The sequence below is a fragment of the Myotis yumanensis genome, unplaced genomic scaffold (genome assembly GCF_028538775.1).
Source record: "Myotis yumanensis isolate MYYU_CA2020_CCGP unplaced genomic scaffold, mMyoYum1.0.hap1 SCAF_9, whole genome shotgun sequence".
Classification (NCBI taxonomy): domain Eukaryota; kingdom Metazoa; phylum Chordata; class Mammalia; order Chiroptera; family Vespertilionidae; genus Myotis; species Myotis yumanensis.
This window is the reverse complement of record NW_027223760.1, coordinates 32,240,174-32,256,547: the sequence shown is the minus strand read 5'-3', so window position 1 is coordinate 32,256,547 and position 16,374 is coordinate 32,240,174. Positions and strand designations below refer to the sequence as shown.

General features: G+C 42.8%; 1 protein-coding gene across 2 annotated transcripts in view; it reads left to right on the top strand.

The window, feature by feature from the left end:
* SLC37A3 (solute carrier family 37 member 3) overlaps nucleotides 1–16,374 on the top strand; it is a 48,364-nt gene continuing 31,990 nt past the window's right edge. Inside the window, exons 1-3 of one of the 2 annotated variants that reach the window (XM_070424023.1) lie at nucleotides 1–19; nucleotides 10,788–10,949; nucleotides 12,865–12,970. In XM_070424023.1, coding sequence (XP_070280124.1) covers nucleotides 10,861–10,949; nucleotides 12,865–12,970 — 195 coding nt within the window. In that variant the 5' untranslated portion in view covers nucleotides 1–19; nucleotides 10,788–10,860. Of the gene's footprint in view, nucleotides 20–878; nucleotides 967–10,787; nucleotides 10,950–12,864; nucleotides 12,971–16,374 lie in introns of those variants that run through there. The other variant, XM_070424022.1, reaches the window with a different exon arrangement.

Sequence of the window (16,374 nt, the reverse complement as noted above, 5' to 3'; positions counted from 1 at the left end):
ACTATCTCCTGTCCTAAAGGTATGGAAATTTGTTTCTCCTCTGGTTAAGCCAACACAGGTTTTGTCTCCCCAGTTTCCCTGATAAAGTTAGGATGTGTGACCTTGTCATGTCCTCTCATTTGAGAACATGCTTTTTAGTGGGTTGTCTTGGCTTGGCTATATAAAGGGGAGATTCTTTCTGTCTTTGCAATCTTAGTGCATTGCTTGTAAAGTGCATCACATTCTGGATTAAAGTTTATTTAATAACAAAACGGTTTCCTAGTCTATTACTTTTGTGGAAAGACTTCTGGGTTGGGAGTTTTTTGTTTTTTCCTCCTAATTATATTTCCCCAATAGTTTGAAAGCAGCCCAGAAGGACAGAGACCCTTGTTCAAAGTTAAGTGTTGTAAGACCTTTAATTTTTGCTTGAGGCCTCCAGGACCGGAACATTCATTTATTTGAGTAGGTGGGGTGCGACATAGAACAGTGAATGATACTGGTAGACTATGGGCAACTGTATTTAATTAAACAATCTAAAGCTTATGCCTTCGTGGCAGGTTAGTAGCACACTTAGCAACACGTTGCTTTCTATAAAAAAAAAAAGAGCGATAAAGCTTTTTGAGAAAAAGGTGATGTATACATCATATCAAATTATATGTTATCTCTCCTTCACTGCTTTTTTCCTAACATTCCTGGACCATATACTGCTCCCCCGCCCGCCGCCCCCGCTGCGCCCCGCCCCCACCCCCCTGTCCCAGCTCCGCCCGCTGCTAGGAGCAGCCCCCGCCTATCCAGTCCCCCCCCGGCCTTCGCGGTCAGACTACAACTCCCAACATGCCACGGGGACCGCGCGGGTCACGTGGGCGCCCGGAAACCCTGACCGCAGCGCTGGGGGTGAGGTGGCGGCGGAGGCGGGCAGCGGGCAACGGGACCAAGCGGAGTGAGCGGAACAGCTGGTCGGAGAGCAGCGATTTCTGCAGGTTTCGGGTGCGCGAGCCGCGGCCGCGGGGCGCAGTCCTAGAAGGGGCCGACAGCGGGGTGGGGGCGCCGCACGGGAGGGCAGGTCCCAGGGGTTTCCAGGAGTCCGGAGGGCGAGGCGGAGATGCCGAGGGTGGCGGCCGGTGGGTGTGGCGCCGCGGGGCTGCCGCGCACTCCTTCCACCCGGTGCCTGGCTCCTCGGGCCCCCTTCCTCCCCCGGTGCTGCGGCCCTGGCGGGGCGGGCGAGGAAGGCAGCCGGAGGTCCGGGAGGCCCGAGGGCCGCGCGGCGGGGCTCCCGTGCGCCTCGCACTTTGCCGGGTGAAGGTGTCCTTTCCAGGCGGGAAGGGGAAGCGTTTGGGAAGGGTGTGCAGAGGCCGAAGAGAGAGGGGGGTGTTAGTGGGGACCCGGGTTTTATTTCTTGGTGACATGGTCTCAGTCCAGGAATTGGGTCGAGTTACGCATTCGCCATTCCCTCGGTGCTCTTATTTGCAGATGTGGTCTGTTTATTCTCACTTTTGACAAGAGGACAATGGGAATGTGTCCACGAGGCTTTCTGAAATAGGAGATGGTGGGTGATGTCACGGCAGCTTTTACTGAAACGTTTATAGGGGGGAGAATATGTTCCTGGGATGAGCAGAATCTCATTCTTAATTCCAACCTTCTTTCTTCCATGTCTTGGTACTTGAATTATTTCTTTCCCATTCGTTGGCTGATTGCTGTGTGTCCGACTCTCTATATATAATTATCTCATGTGATTTTTTTTCTTTTCTTTTTTCATGTGATCTTTAAATGAGAAATTTGAGGCTCAAAGGATTTAACTAGGTGGAGCGTCTTGGATTCCAACTCGAACTTTATATGCTTTTTTGTGAGCCACACGTGGCTTCGGATGACATCATTCTCCTGTTGCTTTTTGATTTCCATCAGAAGACCCAGAAGCAGCACTTTAAAAGTAAAATCAGGGCAATATTTGTTGCTCTCTAGCTGTTAGGATCAAGTGTATCACTGAAGGTTTTATTTTGTCTCTATTCATTTGTGGTAATGAAATGCCACAGCAACGACCATTAACTAGACTCTAGGAGAGGGAAATCTTGTCTTTGGAATGTGTTCAAAATAGGTGGGAAGAATGTGGTTTGGGGAATCTAGAATAAGATGAGAGAATTTACAGGTAACTGCTAGGTATTTTACATTTGTGGTAATGAAACAATTTGAGAAGAGAGAACAATTACAGGAAGACTTGAGTTTTGAATAAAAGGATTTATGTGTTACAGGTAAACGGCTTCAAATGAGATAATGTGGGATAAAGAGACACTTGTATAAATGTTGATCATTGGGCTGCTAAATTACAGCATATACAATACTGTCAAAATAGGTGAACTCACCTATCCATGTAATAGGTTTTCACCTACCTCTCTATACTTTGAGTACTTATAATATTTGTACTTTGCACATGTAAAAACCGAAGTCTAGAAAGGGAACTAATTGCGCATCTAGTGGCCACATTTGAGAGTAGTGTGTAAGAGAACCACTGTTACTAATAAGGTGTATTTTTCCCCATCCTGGATTTATATGTTTTAAGTTTAAGGTGAGATATGTTATATTTTAACGTTTTCCTCGTATACAGTATAACCTAGGGGCTAGGGTCAGGTCTGGGTTTGATTATTCGCATCATCTTTTGAGAGAAAGATTACTTTCTAAAATCTGTTTTCTCATCTGTGAGATGTTATGAGAACTAAATGCATGAATGCAGGCAAGTACCTAGGACAGTGCCTGGCACTTTGAAAGCCTTCAGTGTTGGCCCTCAGAGAATCATTCATGCAGAACGTCTTTACTGATCGTTCTACATGTTCTGCTAGGTGCTGGGGAGATAGCCTCTGGCTTAAGACAGATAAGGCCACTGCTTTTATAGAACTTACGGATGGACAATAAAGGGGTAAACAATTAAACCAGGTAATTACATTGGGAGAAATGTTATGAAGGGAAGGAACAGAGTGAGATGAGACAGGTAGTAGTAACTGAGGGAAACCATTTTTTAAAAAATATTTTATTGATTTTTTACAGAGAGGAAGGGAGAGGGATAGAGAGTTAGAAACATGGATGAGAGAGAAACATCGATCAGCTGCCACATGCCCTTGACCGGAATCAAACCTGGGACCCTTCAGTCCGCAGGTCAACGCTCTATCCACTGAGCCAAACCGGTCACGGCCATTTTTTTTCTTTTTTGATGAAAGTTCAACTATTTTTAAAATCGATTTTTAGAGAGAGCGGAAGGGGAAGGGAGAGAGAGAGAGAGCGAAACATTGATATGAGAGGGAAACATCAATCTGCTGCTTCCTGCATGCCCCCTTGGGGGTGGGGGGAATGGAGCCCACAACCTGCCCGTCCTGGAATTGAACTGGCAACCTTTTGGTGAATGGGAGTCACCCAGCCCACTGAGTCACATTGGCCAGGGCTGAGGGAGGCCATTTAAAATAGAGTGATCAGGATAGGTCACTCTAGAAGAGTACTTTTGAGGACAAGCCAAGAAAAGGAAAGAGCAAGCCATTTGCAAAGAACCAGGAGAAAAACATTTCAGGCTGTGAAACAGCAGATGCAAAGACCCAAAGCAAGAAGGGAGCTTGGTGGGTTTAGGGCCAAGAAAGGGATTAGTGTGGGGAGGTGGGAGTGAGTGTGGAGTTGAGGTACTGGTGAGGGTGCAGAGCAAGGTGGGCAAGGAGTAGGAGGGGAGTGGGCAGCACCTCACTGTATACTGGCCAAGGATTGGAATGTCCTGTAGACTGGAATGTGGCAGCTTTGCAGATGAAGATGTGGATAGACCCCCCAACCTCTGATCAGTGAAGGGAAAGATGGTGCAGAATAGTGTGTGTCACATGCCATCCTGTATGTGTGAATGTGAAGGCCTATCCTGGAATGTATGAGATGCGGAAGCAAGGGTGATGGAGCAGGGAGTGAGATGTCACTGTTATACCCTTTGCTGTCTTCTTTTTTTTTTAGCTTTTTAAACTTTTTTTTTAATCCCTTTGCTATCTTGTGAACTTTCCACCTTATGCATGTAGAACCTATTTGAAACTAATTTAAAAAAAGCCCATTCTCTCAGTTATTGCTTAGGCAGCCCCCTCCTTTATCCTTGGGTTCTTTCTGCCAACCCCAGCTGTCAACTCTACTGCCCCCCACCCCTTAATCTCCCTACTATACAGCTGGAAGGCCATGGCAAAGAGGTTTGTGTTTTTATCTGAGTCCTGGGAAGCCATCAAAGTGTGTTAAGCAGAGGAATGTCGGCTAACGTATGCTTAAAGATATATTTCTGGCCCATGTGTGGAAAATGAGAGTGGGGGCCGGGTAGATGTAGAAACAGTGAAACCCACACAGGAGGCTGTGTGGTTGGCTTGGTGGGGGATGTGGTGGTTTATCTTACCGATGACAGTGGGGATGGAGAGGAAAGGTTGGACTTGGGGTGTATTTTGGAGGTCATAGGGACTGAGCTTAGTAGTGGGTTATATGTGGAAGCTGAGAGAAAAGGAGAAATGAAGGATAAGGCCTAGTTACCTTAGGAAATGGAGCAATGGTGACACCGTTTGTTGAAGTGGGGCATATTGGGGGAGGAATCGGTTTGGAGGGAGGATGAAGAAATCTGTTTCAGATGCAGGGAGGGGTATCATGTGGTTGGTTGCTGTACCTTCGGGAACCCTGGAGTGTCTGAGCTAAAGATCTGGGAGTCATTGACCGAAAGCCCTGGTACTCAATGGAGGAGGAGAGAGAGAATGTTGGAAGTTTAAAGAGAGAAGTGTGAAATCTCTGTCTTCGAGCTTGAGAAAGCAAAATGATTAGGGAAGTGTAGGCTTGCTGGGCAGTATTGCATGTCCTTTGAGGTTTGTGGTTTTGAATCTAAAAAGCACAACCAGCCGGAATGTGTGATTTTCCTCCGCCAGAACCCAACTGCTTGAGTGCAGGGAAGGAGAACGGGGCAAGCAAGAAAAAGAGAGTCCTGTAGGGAGATAGTTCAGATTCTAAGTTGGTGAAGAAGGAGATGAGGACAAGAGGAAGGTATTGGGTGATGGAAAGAATGATGAGGTGACCGAATTGGGAGCCTTGCTGAGGTAAGACGGCTGTCAGAGTGGGCAGTAAGAAAGAAAGCAGTTTTCTGGAAGGAAAGGATGTTTGAAATCCAGTTGGGGAGGTGATTCAGTTATTGGCCATGGCAGGGACCAGGTTTGATCATGGGGTACGTTTTCATTGTGGGGTAGAGGCAGAAGTTGGTGGTGAAGAGGACAGGGATGTGATTGAATACCTCCTGGATGTTGACAGGAGACATAGGCGGTGGTGGGAGGAAGCGCAAGGCAGGAGCTGTCTGCAGGGACAGGGCCCTGGTGGGAGATCAGACAGTGACAGCTGTCAGCACAGCCGGCAGTAAAGCTCAGGGCGTGAGTTTCAAAGAAGCTGGGGTTTCACAAGGAGGAAAAGTGGGTGTGAGAAAAAGATTGCTTCTCCTTGAGAGACCTCAGAGGAAGCAGGGTTATCTAGGGCAGGCAGGAGTTTGCCGGGGTATAACAGAGTTTATTAACCGCTTATCTAGATTCCTAGAGAGCATGGCAACAGTTGGGGCTGGGTGCAACCTACTGTGAATTCAGAAACACTGAAATGAATTTTGATTGTATTAATTATAACAGCATTTACATACACTTGAAAAATTTAGACATCTGTTTATATTTATTTATTTCTTAAAAATATATTTTATTGATTTTTTTACAGAGAGGAAGGGAGAGAGATAGAGAGTTAGAAACATTGATGAGAGAGAAACATCGATCAGCTGCCTCCTGCACAACCCCCACTGGGGATGTGCCCGCAACCAAGGTACATGCCCTTGACTGGAATCGAACCTGGGACCTTTCAGTCCGCAGGCCAACGCTCTATCCACTAAGCCAAACCAGTCAGGGCTGTTTATATTTAGAGCAAAAAAGAAAATGGTTTTCAGAAAGTAGGCTGTGCTTGATGGATTCAGATTTGGCAAAAACTCTGTGTGCTTCCCCAGAGCTCATAGATTATTAGAAATCACTTCTGTGATGTAGGGTATAGAAGTGCAAGGTATTATTATAATTACACTAGTAGCCGGTGCACGAAATTCATTCTCATTAAAAGGGAGTTAATTGCCGAAACTGGTTTGGCTCAGTGGATAGAGCATCGGCCTGCGGACTGAAGGGTCCCAGGTTCGATTCCGGTCAGGGGCATGTACCTGGGTTGCGGGCACATTCCCAGCAGGAGATGTGCAGGAGGCAGCTGATCGATGTTTCTCTCTCATCGATGTTTCTAACTCTCTATCTCTCTCCCTTCCTCTCTGTAAAAAATCAATAAAATATATTAAAAAAAAAAAAGGGAATTAATTGCCCTAACCAGTTTGGCTCAGTGGATAGAGCATCGGCCTTTGGACTCAAGGGTCCTGAATTTGATTCTGGTCAAGGGCATGTACCTTGCTTTCGGGCACATCCCCAGTGGGGAGTGTGCAGGAGGCAGCTGATCGATGTTTCTCTCTCATCGATGTTTCTAACTCTCTATCCCTCTCCCTTCCTCTCTGTAAAAAATCAATAAAATATATTTTTTTAAAAAAGGAAATTAATTAGTGGAGATATTTTAATATTGCTATTTGCCCTTTCTCTATAATAGAAGTGTGAGAGATGAAAGGAAATTAGTAAAATGTATATGAAAATAATATATAAATTTATTAATAAATAAACAGTAACAAAAGGATATAACAACGACAGAGGCATGATATAAAAACGACAAAAACATGATATGAAAACAAAAACATGATATAAAAACAACAGTGATGCAAACAATGACTGATAAAGTGATTAAACTTATTCTAATATCTCCCTGTACACCGTGTTAAGAGTGAAAACACTTTCAGAGTGCTTGACTAATTTCCCTTATGATGAAGTACTTAGAACTTTAACTGAAACATCACATGCTCTTCAAACTCGAGAGAAAGCAACATATAACTGACCATGTGCAAAAATGGGTTCAGGTAGGAATATGCCTACTTTGTCTAGAGTTTGTCCTTGTGATTTATCAATAGTCATCACAAATGCTGGCATCACGGGAAACCATCATTGAATCAATTTAAATGGGAGGCCAGTGTCAGATGGGGACACATTAATTCTTGGAATCAGAACAGCCTCTCCCTCTGCAGATCCTGTTAATACTTCAGCTTTGATAATGTTAGGTCGTAATCTTTTGAAAATAAATCTGGTACCATTACAAAGACCCCATTTACTATTGACATTTCTCAATAGCATGATGATTGCACCCACTTTCAATTTTAATTTATGACACAGCATTGCCGAAGGAGTAATACTATTAAGAAATTCGATGGCAAAATTTTCCTTTTCAGCATCATCTGTGGAATCAATGGAATCATCACTCAAATATGTGTGAAAATCTCCATCGAGTATATCCAAATTTTCTTCACTTAATTTTTGAACATGCTCATTTTTTGGACAAAGAATTACACGTTTAGATATATTTTTAATATTATCTATAGCAGTGGTTCTCAACCTTGGCTGCACATTAGAATCACCTGGGAATCTTTTTAAAATCCTGATTCCTGGGCCTCATCCTCCAGAAATTGTTTTTTGTGTTATGGCGCGGGGCCACAACATTAGTAACAAAGAAACAGAATTAAAACTTTATTGTGGGGAGCCGCTAGTGTTTTGGACAGGTTCAAGCCTTGGGCTGATGAGAGGGCACAGTCCTCTCATTGCCACGTGCAAGTCCCAGCTTATAGGGCAGGGCCCTCCCAGCACAATTATAGCCAATAGCTGTAGTTGTAAGCTTGAACCTATGGTCCGAACACATGGCCCCACGTGCCTGAATGATGTAGGCTTGATAGAGTTCAGGTACATGTAGTTGAGTAGGATTGAAACCCAGGAGAATGTTGTAAACATCTTGGTCACGCCCTTACTTTGCCTCATAGATTCTGCTATAAAATAAAGGTATGGCTTTGGGCATGGTCGCTGTCTCTCAGAGAAGCAGCGTCCCACCGAGACCCCGGCTTTCATTCTCTTGTCTGTCTTTTCTAAGCCTTTCAGTTGCCCCCACTCAGGTTCACCCTTGGCTGTGCTGGCGTGGCACACTTTATAAAGAGATGCCTCCACGCTCCCAGGGCCCGCCTTACAGGAAACAGCTCCGGGAAACAGCTTGGGGGAGGGCACAGCTGTTGCCAAGACAACCCCTGCAGGACTGACTTCTTTCTGCTTGGTCGCAGTTCTGGTTGTGATGAACACCACCCAGGGTTTTTATATAAGTAGATAGGACCAGATGTTATAGTAGTATTCATTTTAAAAGTCACTCTGCCAGTAGCAGGTGAATATTTAAAACCACTTTCTCCATATACTTATTAAGCCTTTTCTCCCCCATCACTATAGCCAAGGAAAAGGTGGTTTATTTAGAAAGTAAATCCAGATGGTCCAAAACAGCTTGTTAGTCATTAAAGCTATTAATGTAACTGTACAGCCCTGAAATACACAACCATTATTGCCAAAGTGATGTAATCCTAACTTGTTGGAGTGTAAATTTTTGGAATTATTTTCCCTGATAAATTATTGAATTTCATAACCCATAACCTTTCCTGAAGTACTCAGCACAGTGTTTTGAGGTGTGAATGTGTTCAAAGAGCTATCCTTTATAAAGAATGGCTGAAGTTTCCAGTTGTCCCACTTGGGTTGCATGTTTAATTTTTGGGAGTGGAGATAAATTTAGCAGTAACGCTAATAGCTCTCAGTTTGGTAACTTTCTGGAATTACAGACAGCAGGTTTATTTGTTACATTTTGTAAATGGAATTTTACAGTCTTACTCAACTCATAATTTTGTTAAAAATTTTCAGGGACAATGGTTAAATGAAGTTAGTTACATTCTGCTGATGTGAGATTAATCCTGGGCAGATCAGTGACTAAAATAATTATCTTAAGTCTTTGCATAAATTGTTTATTTTAGTTTCATAACTATTAGAGATAGGCCATCTGCAATTTATAGAGATTAACTTGTCCAAGGGCTCACAGCCAGTAAGTGAAGCAGTTATAATGTTTATCAAGAATGGCCTTTTAGCCAGGTGGCTCAGTTGGTTGGAGCGTCAGCCTGTGCTCCAAAAGGTTTCGGGTTCAATTCCCGGTCAGGGCACATGCCTAGGTTGTGGGTTTGATCCCCAGTCGGGAGCGTATGGGAGACAACTGATTGAACTTTCTCTCTCCCTTCCTCTGTCTAAAAAATCAATTAAAAACATATACTCAGGTGAGGATTAAAAAAAATAAAGAAAGGCCTTTCGCCTGGGTCTTGCATCATTTAAAGTTTGGATACATCACCAAGCTGTGACTAATGAAAATGGGCGTATAATAGCAGTTACAGGGAGCACAGCCTTGAAAGCAATGCCCTGTGATTTGCTAATTTAAGTATTGGGAGCTTTTGAGTTTGTTTCCTACCTTGACTATTATAGTGCATTTATCATACAAGTCATTTTGTTAATTTAATTTTTCCTAATATGCAGATCAGTTATAGGACTTGTTCAGTGCTGTTGGATGTTTCCCTCTTGATTATAAAAGTGATATATACATTTATTGTAGAATTTTTAGGGAAGTATATAGAAAATTAAAATTAATCCTAATCCCACTACTTAAGAAGAACTAGTATATTCCCATATACTATTATTTGTAAATAGTATGTAAATATGAATGGGGGGGGAAGGGGACATATGTAATACTTTCAACAATAAAGAATTATTAAAAAATAGTATGTAAATATGGAGTTCATTATATTTATACTTCATTTAACATTTTCTCATGTTATTAAAAAAAGTTAATTCATCATGTTAAATATATGTATTTTTATTTCATAGAGGAAGGGAGAGGGGGAACATCAGTGATGAGAGAGAATCATTGATTGGCTACCTCCTACACACCCCCTACTGGGGACCAGGCATATGCCCTGACTGGGAATCGAACCGTGACCTCCGGGTTCATAGGTGGACACTCAACCACTGAGCCATGCCAGACTCTTGATGAACTTGGCCAGATTGTCTTCCTGTAATACTGTACTAATTTTCACTTCCCTCAGCATCATATGAGAGTTCAGAAATCATTGGACTTTGAGCTGTATTGGCCACAATCTGTTGTGTTTTTTAAAATTTATTTATCGCCGAAACCGGTTTGGCTCAGTGGATAGAGCGTCGATTCTGGTCAAGGGCATGTACCTGGGCTGCGGGCACATCCCCAGTAGGAGATGTGCAGGAGGCAACTGATCGATGTTTCTCTCTCATCGATGTTTCTAACTCTCTATCTCTCTCCCTTCCTCTCTGTAAAAAATCAACAAAATATATTAAGTAAAATAAAATAAAATAAAATAAAAGTTATTTATCTTTATCATTGAGAGTATTACAGATGTCCCCCAGGCCACAGTCTGTTTTAACTATGCAAACATTTTCTTGCCTTTATTAGCATTTTTTATATTCCTAATGAGATATTATTTGGTAAATTGAATAGCCATTTCATTTCTTCTGAATTGTCTATTCATTTCCTTTGCTCATTTTTTTTCTGTTAAAGTGGTTGATTTTCTTATCAGTTTGCATGAGAGTTCTTCCTATTAGGGTGTAACCTTTGGTCAAGGATTCCTTTTTTTTAAAGGACTAGCTAACTGCTGTAAAACGTAATTATCCATCTGTTTTTCTGGTGTCAGCTAGCCCACATGATTTTTCTTTCAAGGCCTGATTATATGCTGACTGGCTATAAGCTTAAATAATTCAGTGTTGGGATAAACTGAGTAATGTTAATAATGTGTTTTGCCTTTCCAGAAAGAAGAAATGGTGTAAGCCATCCACTATCCAAATTTTAAGGTCAAAGACTGGAAGGAAGGTCAGGAAGAACATGGCCTGGCCAAGTGTTTTTCAGAGAGGAACTCTGCTGTCCCGGTTCAGCCATCATCATGTTGTCGTGTTCCTGCTCACCTTCTTCAGGTAAGGGGATTGCTGCAACTGTTGCTGTTTTTTCCTTTTGAGGGAGATACTTATTCATGGCGAGTTTCTCATGCAGGAACTTGTATGGACTTAACATGAAATAGCCTAGTTACTCCTCTTGTACTTCTTTTTTTAAAAAAAATATATTTTATTGATTTTTTACAGAGAGGAAGGGAGGGAGATAGATAGTCAGAAACATCGATGGGAGAGAAACATCGACCAGCCGCCTCCTGCACATCCCCCACGGGGGATGTGCCCGCAACCCAGGTACATGCCCTTGACCGGAATCGAACCCGGGACCTTTCAGTCCGCAGGCCGATGCTCTATCCACTGAGCCAAACCGGTTTTGGCTCTTGTACTTCTTGATAGCTCTAATAAAGTAGTTCTTGGGGGCTCTTTTGCCTGTATTTGGCAATGTCTGGAGACATTTTTGGTTGCCATGCTATTTGCATTTAGTGGGTAGAGACTAGGGATGCTGCTAAACATCCTACAATGCACAAGACAACCCCCCACAAATAGAGGATTTGGGGGCCTAAAATGTCAGTGGTGCTGTGATTGAGAATATAAAGCCCTATATTTGTTAAAATGAGGAGCTTGAGAACAAAGGGTGTGCATGTTCAGGGACCACCCTGTCCCTCCTTGAGTAGTAAAAATGGTATGAGAGAGTTATGAGGAACTCTGGTAACTCATGTGAGGTCCCTGCCCAGTCAGCGTGATTCAAGAATCGTCCATGTTTGTGAGTCAATTCTGTGGCCCTCAGTGGCCCTCTTTAGTGGTCTGTTGATGACACAAAGTAGGCCTTTTGGTGTTAGGGGCATGTTATTCATAACCCTGTGACTCAACTATTTTGATTATTTTTTCTGAATAGATTTTCTTCTTTATTAAAGGTACCACAAATGAGGATGATGGTTTTTTTGTTTGTTTTATTTTCAAGTAGAAACTAGGAAAATGGTTCTCTAATTATGTAAGAGTTGATAGGTAGTTTTAGACGCTTGGTTTAGGGGATATCCATTTGTGAGGGGTGGGAGGAAGCAGTAGTATGAGGAAATGCAGGACCCAAAGAAAAAGCTACTGCCCTGGCCAGTGTTGGTCAGTGGTTGGAGCGTCAGTTCTTCTCCCTAAGGGTTGTGGGTTCGATTCCCGGTCAAGGGCACAGTACCTGGATTTTGGGTTCCCTCTCCACCCCTGGTCGTGACGTGTGGAAGGCAACCAGTCAATGTATCTCTCTCACATTGATGTTTCTCTCCCTTGCCTCTCCTCCCTTCCACTCTCTCTGAAAAGCAGTGGAAAAATATCTTCTTGTGGGGATTAACAAATAAAAAATAAAAAACCAAAAAGCTACTGAATGGCTAGTGCAATGAGCAGTCAGTGTTTGTTAAAGACTTAAAATTTTTTACAGAACTGCAACCATAATTTATTATTTTTATTTATTTATTTTAAAATATATTTTTATTGATTTCAGAGAGGAAGGGAGAGAGAGATAGAAACATCAATGATGAGAGAGAATCACTGATCGACTGCCTCCTGTACGCCTCCTATTAGGGATGGGGCCCCCAACCCAGGCATGTGCCTTGACTGGGAATCGAACCATGACCTCCTGGATCATAGGTTGATGCTCAACCACTGAGCCATACTGGCCGGGCCAGAACTGAACCATAATTTAAAGTGGGTTGGGATCAGTCACATTTTCATCTTCTAGATCCAGGGATAAGTTATGAGTGAACGTGGGGGCTGATATTGAAGGAGATTAGTTAATTATTTCTTTTGCTTTGCAGAGACTAATTCAGTTGATAGTCCTTATAAGGCAGTATTTTTCTTTTTCTAAAACTAAAAGAACAAATAGGAATATGTCTGTGATTTCATTAAAGGCTGTTTTCTTTGCTATTTGTTCAGCTGTATTTCTTCTCTTTTGTAGTTACTCGTTGCTCCATGCATCAAGAAAAACGTTTAGCAATGTCAAAGTCAGCATCTCTAAGCAGTGGACCCCGAGTGCTTTTAACAGATCGATTGAACCTGTAGAGGTAAGTAGAACAAAGTGCTGGGATGGATTTAAGGGAACCGTGCCTACTTCTGAATTCTTCCCAAGGTCTTCTATTTTGTTTCATTTGCTTAGGACTCTGAAATGGCTTACTATTTCCTGTGGCATACAATCCATACTCTTCTGTTTGATTTCTTAGCTTGCCCTGATTCAATAACACTCCAATCAGCTTATTTCTCACTGTTTTGAAATCACACAATTCTGGCTAGGCCATTTTTTCATTGAGTTTCACAAGTACTCTGCTTATTTCTGTCTTTGAGATTTTGCTCATGTTCTTTTGTAAGCTCATTTACCTTCTTTCCACTTATCAAAATTGTGCTTTTCTCTTTGTGTCAAGATAAAATGTCACTTTTTAAAAATAGAGTTTTTTTCTTGCTTCTGCTGTGTTTTATTTCCTAAACTGTGCACACTGTGTATTACATAGTTTAATGTCTCAGTATTTGCACACTCTCTGATTGATTCATTTGTTCATTTGTATCTTGCTTAAGTTCAGAGAGTATGTAGCCTAGTTCCTTGTACTCACATGGGCCAAGAACATTCTTTGATGACTGGGACAGAGATGCTGCCTTTATAGCACCTACCTCAATACACAAATCCATTCCACTCAGTTTTTTTTTTCTTTTATTGCTTAAATTATTACAAAGGGTATTACATATGTCTCCTCCCCCCCCCCCCCCCCCCCCCCCGCCCTTGACAATCCCCTGGCCTCCCCTACCCCCCAGTGTCTTATGTCCATTGGTTATGCTTATATGCATGCATACAAGTCCTTCGGTTGATCTCTTACCCCCTCCACTCAGTCTTTACCACATTATTTGAGTTCTGCTTAGGTGGAATTATAGCTGTTTATTTATATTTGTAGCATGTTTTATTTCTTAAGAATTATTTCCCTGATTTGGACCAATTTAAAGTTGACAGAGATCTAAAGGTTATATGCTGCCCCCAAAATGTAAATATGTTATTCAGGCAATTGCTTATTGTGGATCTATCTTGCATAACCCTGTTCTAGGCACTGAGGACACAGAGAGTAAAATCCTAGAGGACAAAAAAAAAAAAAAAAGCCTATCATCATGGAGCTGATGGTCTAGTGGGGAGGCTCCCGAATAGTTTTCCTGAATTTAACTTGATAAGTTCCTCATAGGAACTTTTATTATTATTCTTTTAAATACATTTTTATTGATTTCAGAGAGGAAGAGAGAAAGAGAAAGATCAATGATGAGAGAGAATCATTGATTGGCTGCCTCCTGCATGCTCCCTACTGGGGATCAGGCCCGCAACCCAGGCATGTGCCCTTGACCAGAATCAAACCTGGGACCCTTCATTCTGCAGGCTGATGCTCTATCCACTGAGCTAAACTGGCTAGGGCCTGATAGGGACTTCTAAAAGGAAAGGTGTTAAGAATAGAGAGCTGGGCCGAAACCGGTTTGGCTCGGTGGATAGAGCGTCGGCCTGCGGACTGAGGGGTCCCGGGTTCGATTCCGGTCAAAGGGCATGTGCCTTGGTTGCGGGCATATCCCCAGTGGGAGATGTGCAGGAGGCGGCTGGTCGGTGTTTCTCTCTCATCGATGTTTCTAGCTATCTCTCTCCCTTCCTCTCTGTAAAAAATCAATAAAAAATATATTAAAAAAAAAAAGAATAGAGAGCTGGATTTCCGACGGATGCTTGACTTGTGCTGTGTGGACAGCGAATCCCTCTAAATGATCATTGACTGACTCATCACAAACCTTCAAGATGGCCTGGCCTCAGATCATGCGCCCTAACCTCCCACCAGTATGGTGTCTTTCTTTGTGGTTATTGAAGATGACCACCTAGCTTCTGTTTTAAAACCTGTAGGGAGAAGAAACTCCCTATTTTTCTGAGATGCACAATTATATTTTTCACCAACTCTCATTATTAGGAAGTTCTTCTATTGACATAAACATGTTCTGCTGTTTAATTTTGAGCCATGTACACAAAGTCTGTTCCCACTGCACAAGGCCTGTTGTATATCTGAGAAAAGCCTGCCTCCCCAAGTTCTTCTTGTTTAGGTAAAACATCCCCGGCCCCTTCAACTGTAGTTTAATGACACTGAACACTAAATGTGGTATTTCAGGTACCGTCTGTATAAATACAGAACAATAGGGTTTGGTTTAGGCACTACATTTCTGGTTGTACTGCCTAAAGCTGCCTTCGTGTTTTAGATAACTGGGTTGAGAGTCCCCAAGTCCACCCCCAGGTTTGATGATTCGCTAGGAAGATTGACAGGACTTAGCATATAGTTGTATTCAAAGCTGTGGTTCATTACAGGTCAGGGGATACAGAGCCAAGTCAGCAAAGAGGAAAAAAAGCACATAGGGTGAGGCCTGGAGGAAACCGGCACAGGCCTCCGGGAGCCCTTTTCCAGGAGTCACACAGGGTGTGCTTAATTCTTCCAGCACAAGTTGTGACAACACAGGTGAGAAGTTGTCTACTAGGGAAGCCCGATAGGGACAGGGTGCCCACGATTTTTATTGGAGCTGGTCGTGGAGGCACTCTGCCTGGCACATATGAAAATCGCACACTCCCAGAAGGAAAGCAGGTGTTGCTCATAAACCACATTGTTTGAACAGTTCAGACACAGTAAGCCAGTCTTAGCAGGGAATTATGGGAACCCTCTGGGGATCCAAGTTTCCAGATGCCAGGCAAGGGCCAGCCTTGCAAGCAGGTCTTTTTAAGGATAGCAATCTCAGGCCTGTTGTGTTAACTCTTTCCTGCCAGGGACCATGTTACATTATTAGCTTGTTTTGAACTGGCATTAACTTTTCTGCTTAGCTATTTATTTCCTTACTCTGCTGCTAAGATAGGTTTCACTGTGGCGCTGTTTTAGAACTGTGGATGAAATAGTTTGGATGGGTTGGTTTTGTAGAAGTCAGATGCTGACTCATCGAGGAGAGCTGTGTGTATGTGGACCTGCCTCGTGGAGAGCAGTGCTGACTTTCCATTCTTTCTTTAGACTTTCAAACCCAGGGTTGTTTCCTGAAGACTACTGCTGGGAGTGCAGAGGTGGCATGCACCCTCACTCCTCCTGTGCTGGGGTCTATAACACCTTTACTCTAGCTTCCCTTTGAGACTCCTCCTTGTCTGAAGTGGAAAGGAACTTAGTGGCAGAAGTATATGTAAATGAGTATGTACTCTAAAAAATATTTTGTTTACATATATTGTTAAACATTTCTTAAATGCCTTAAATAGCATCATCAAAAAGTATTTATTACAGCTTTTGTTTTTATTTTTTTCCCCATTGATTTTTTTTTTTTAGAGGGAGTGGAAGGGAGGGAGGGAGAGGCAGGGAGAGAGAGAGAGAGGGGGAGAGAGAAAGAAAGAGAGAGAGAAACATGGATGTGAGAGAGACACATTGATTGGTTGCCTTCTGCA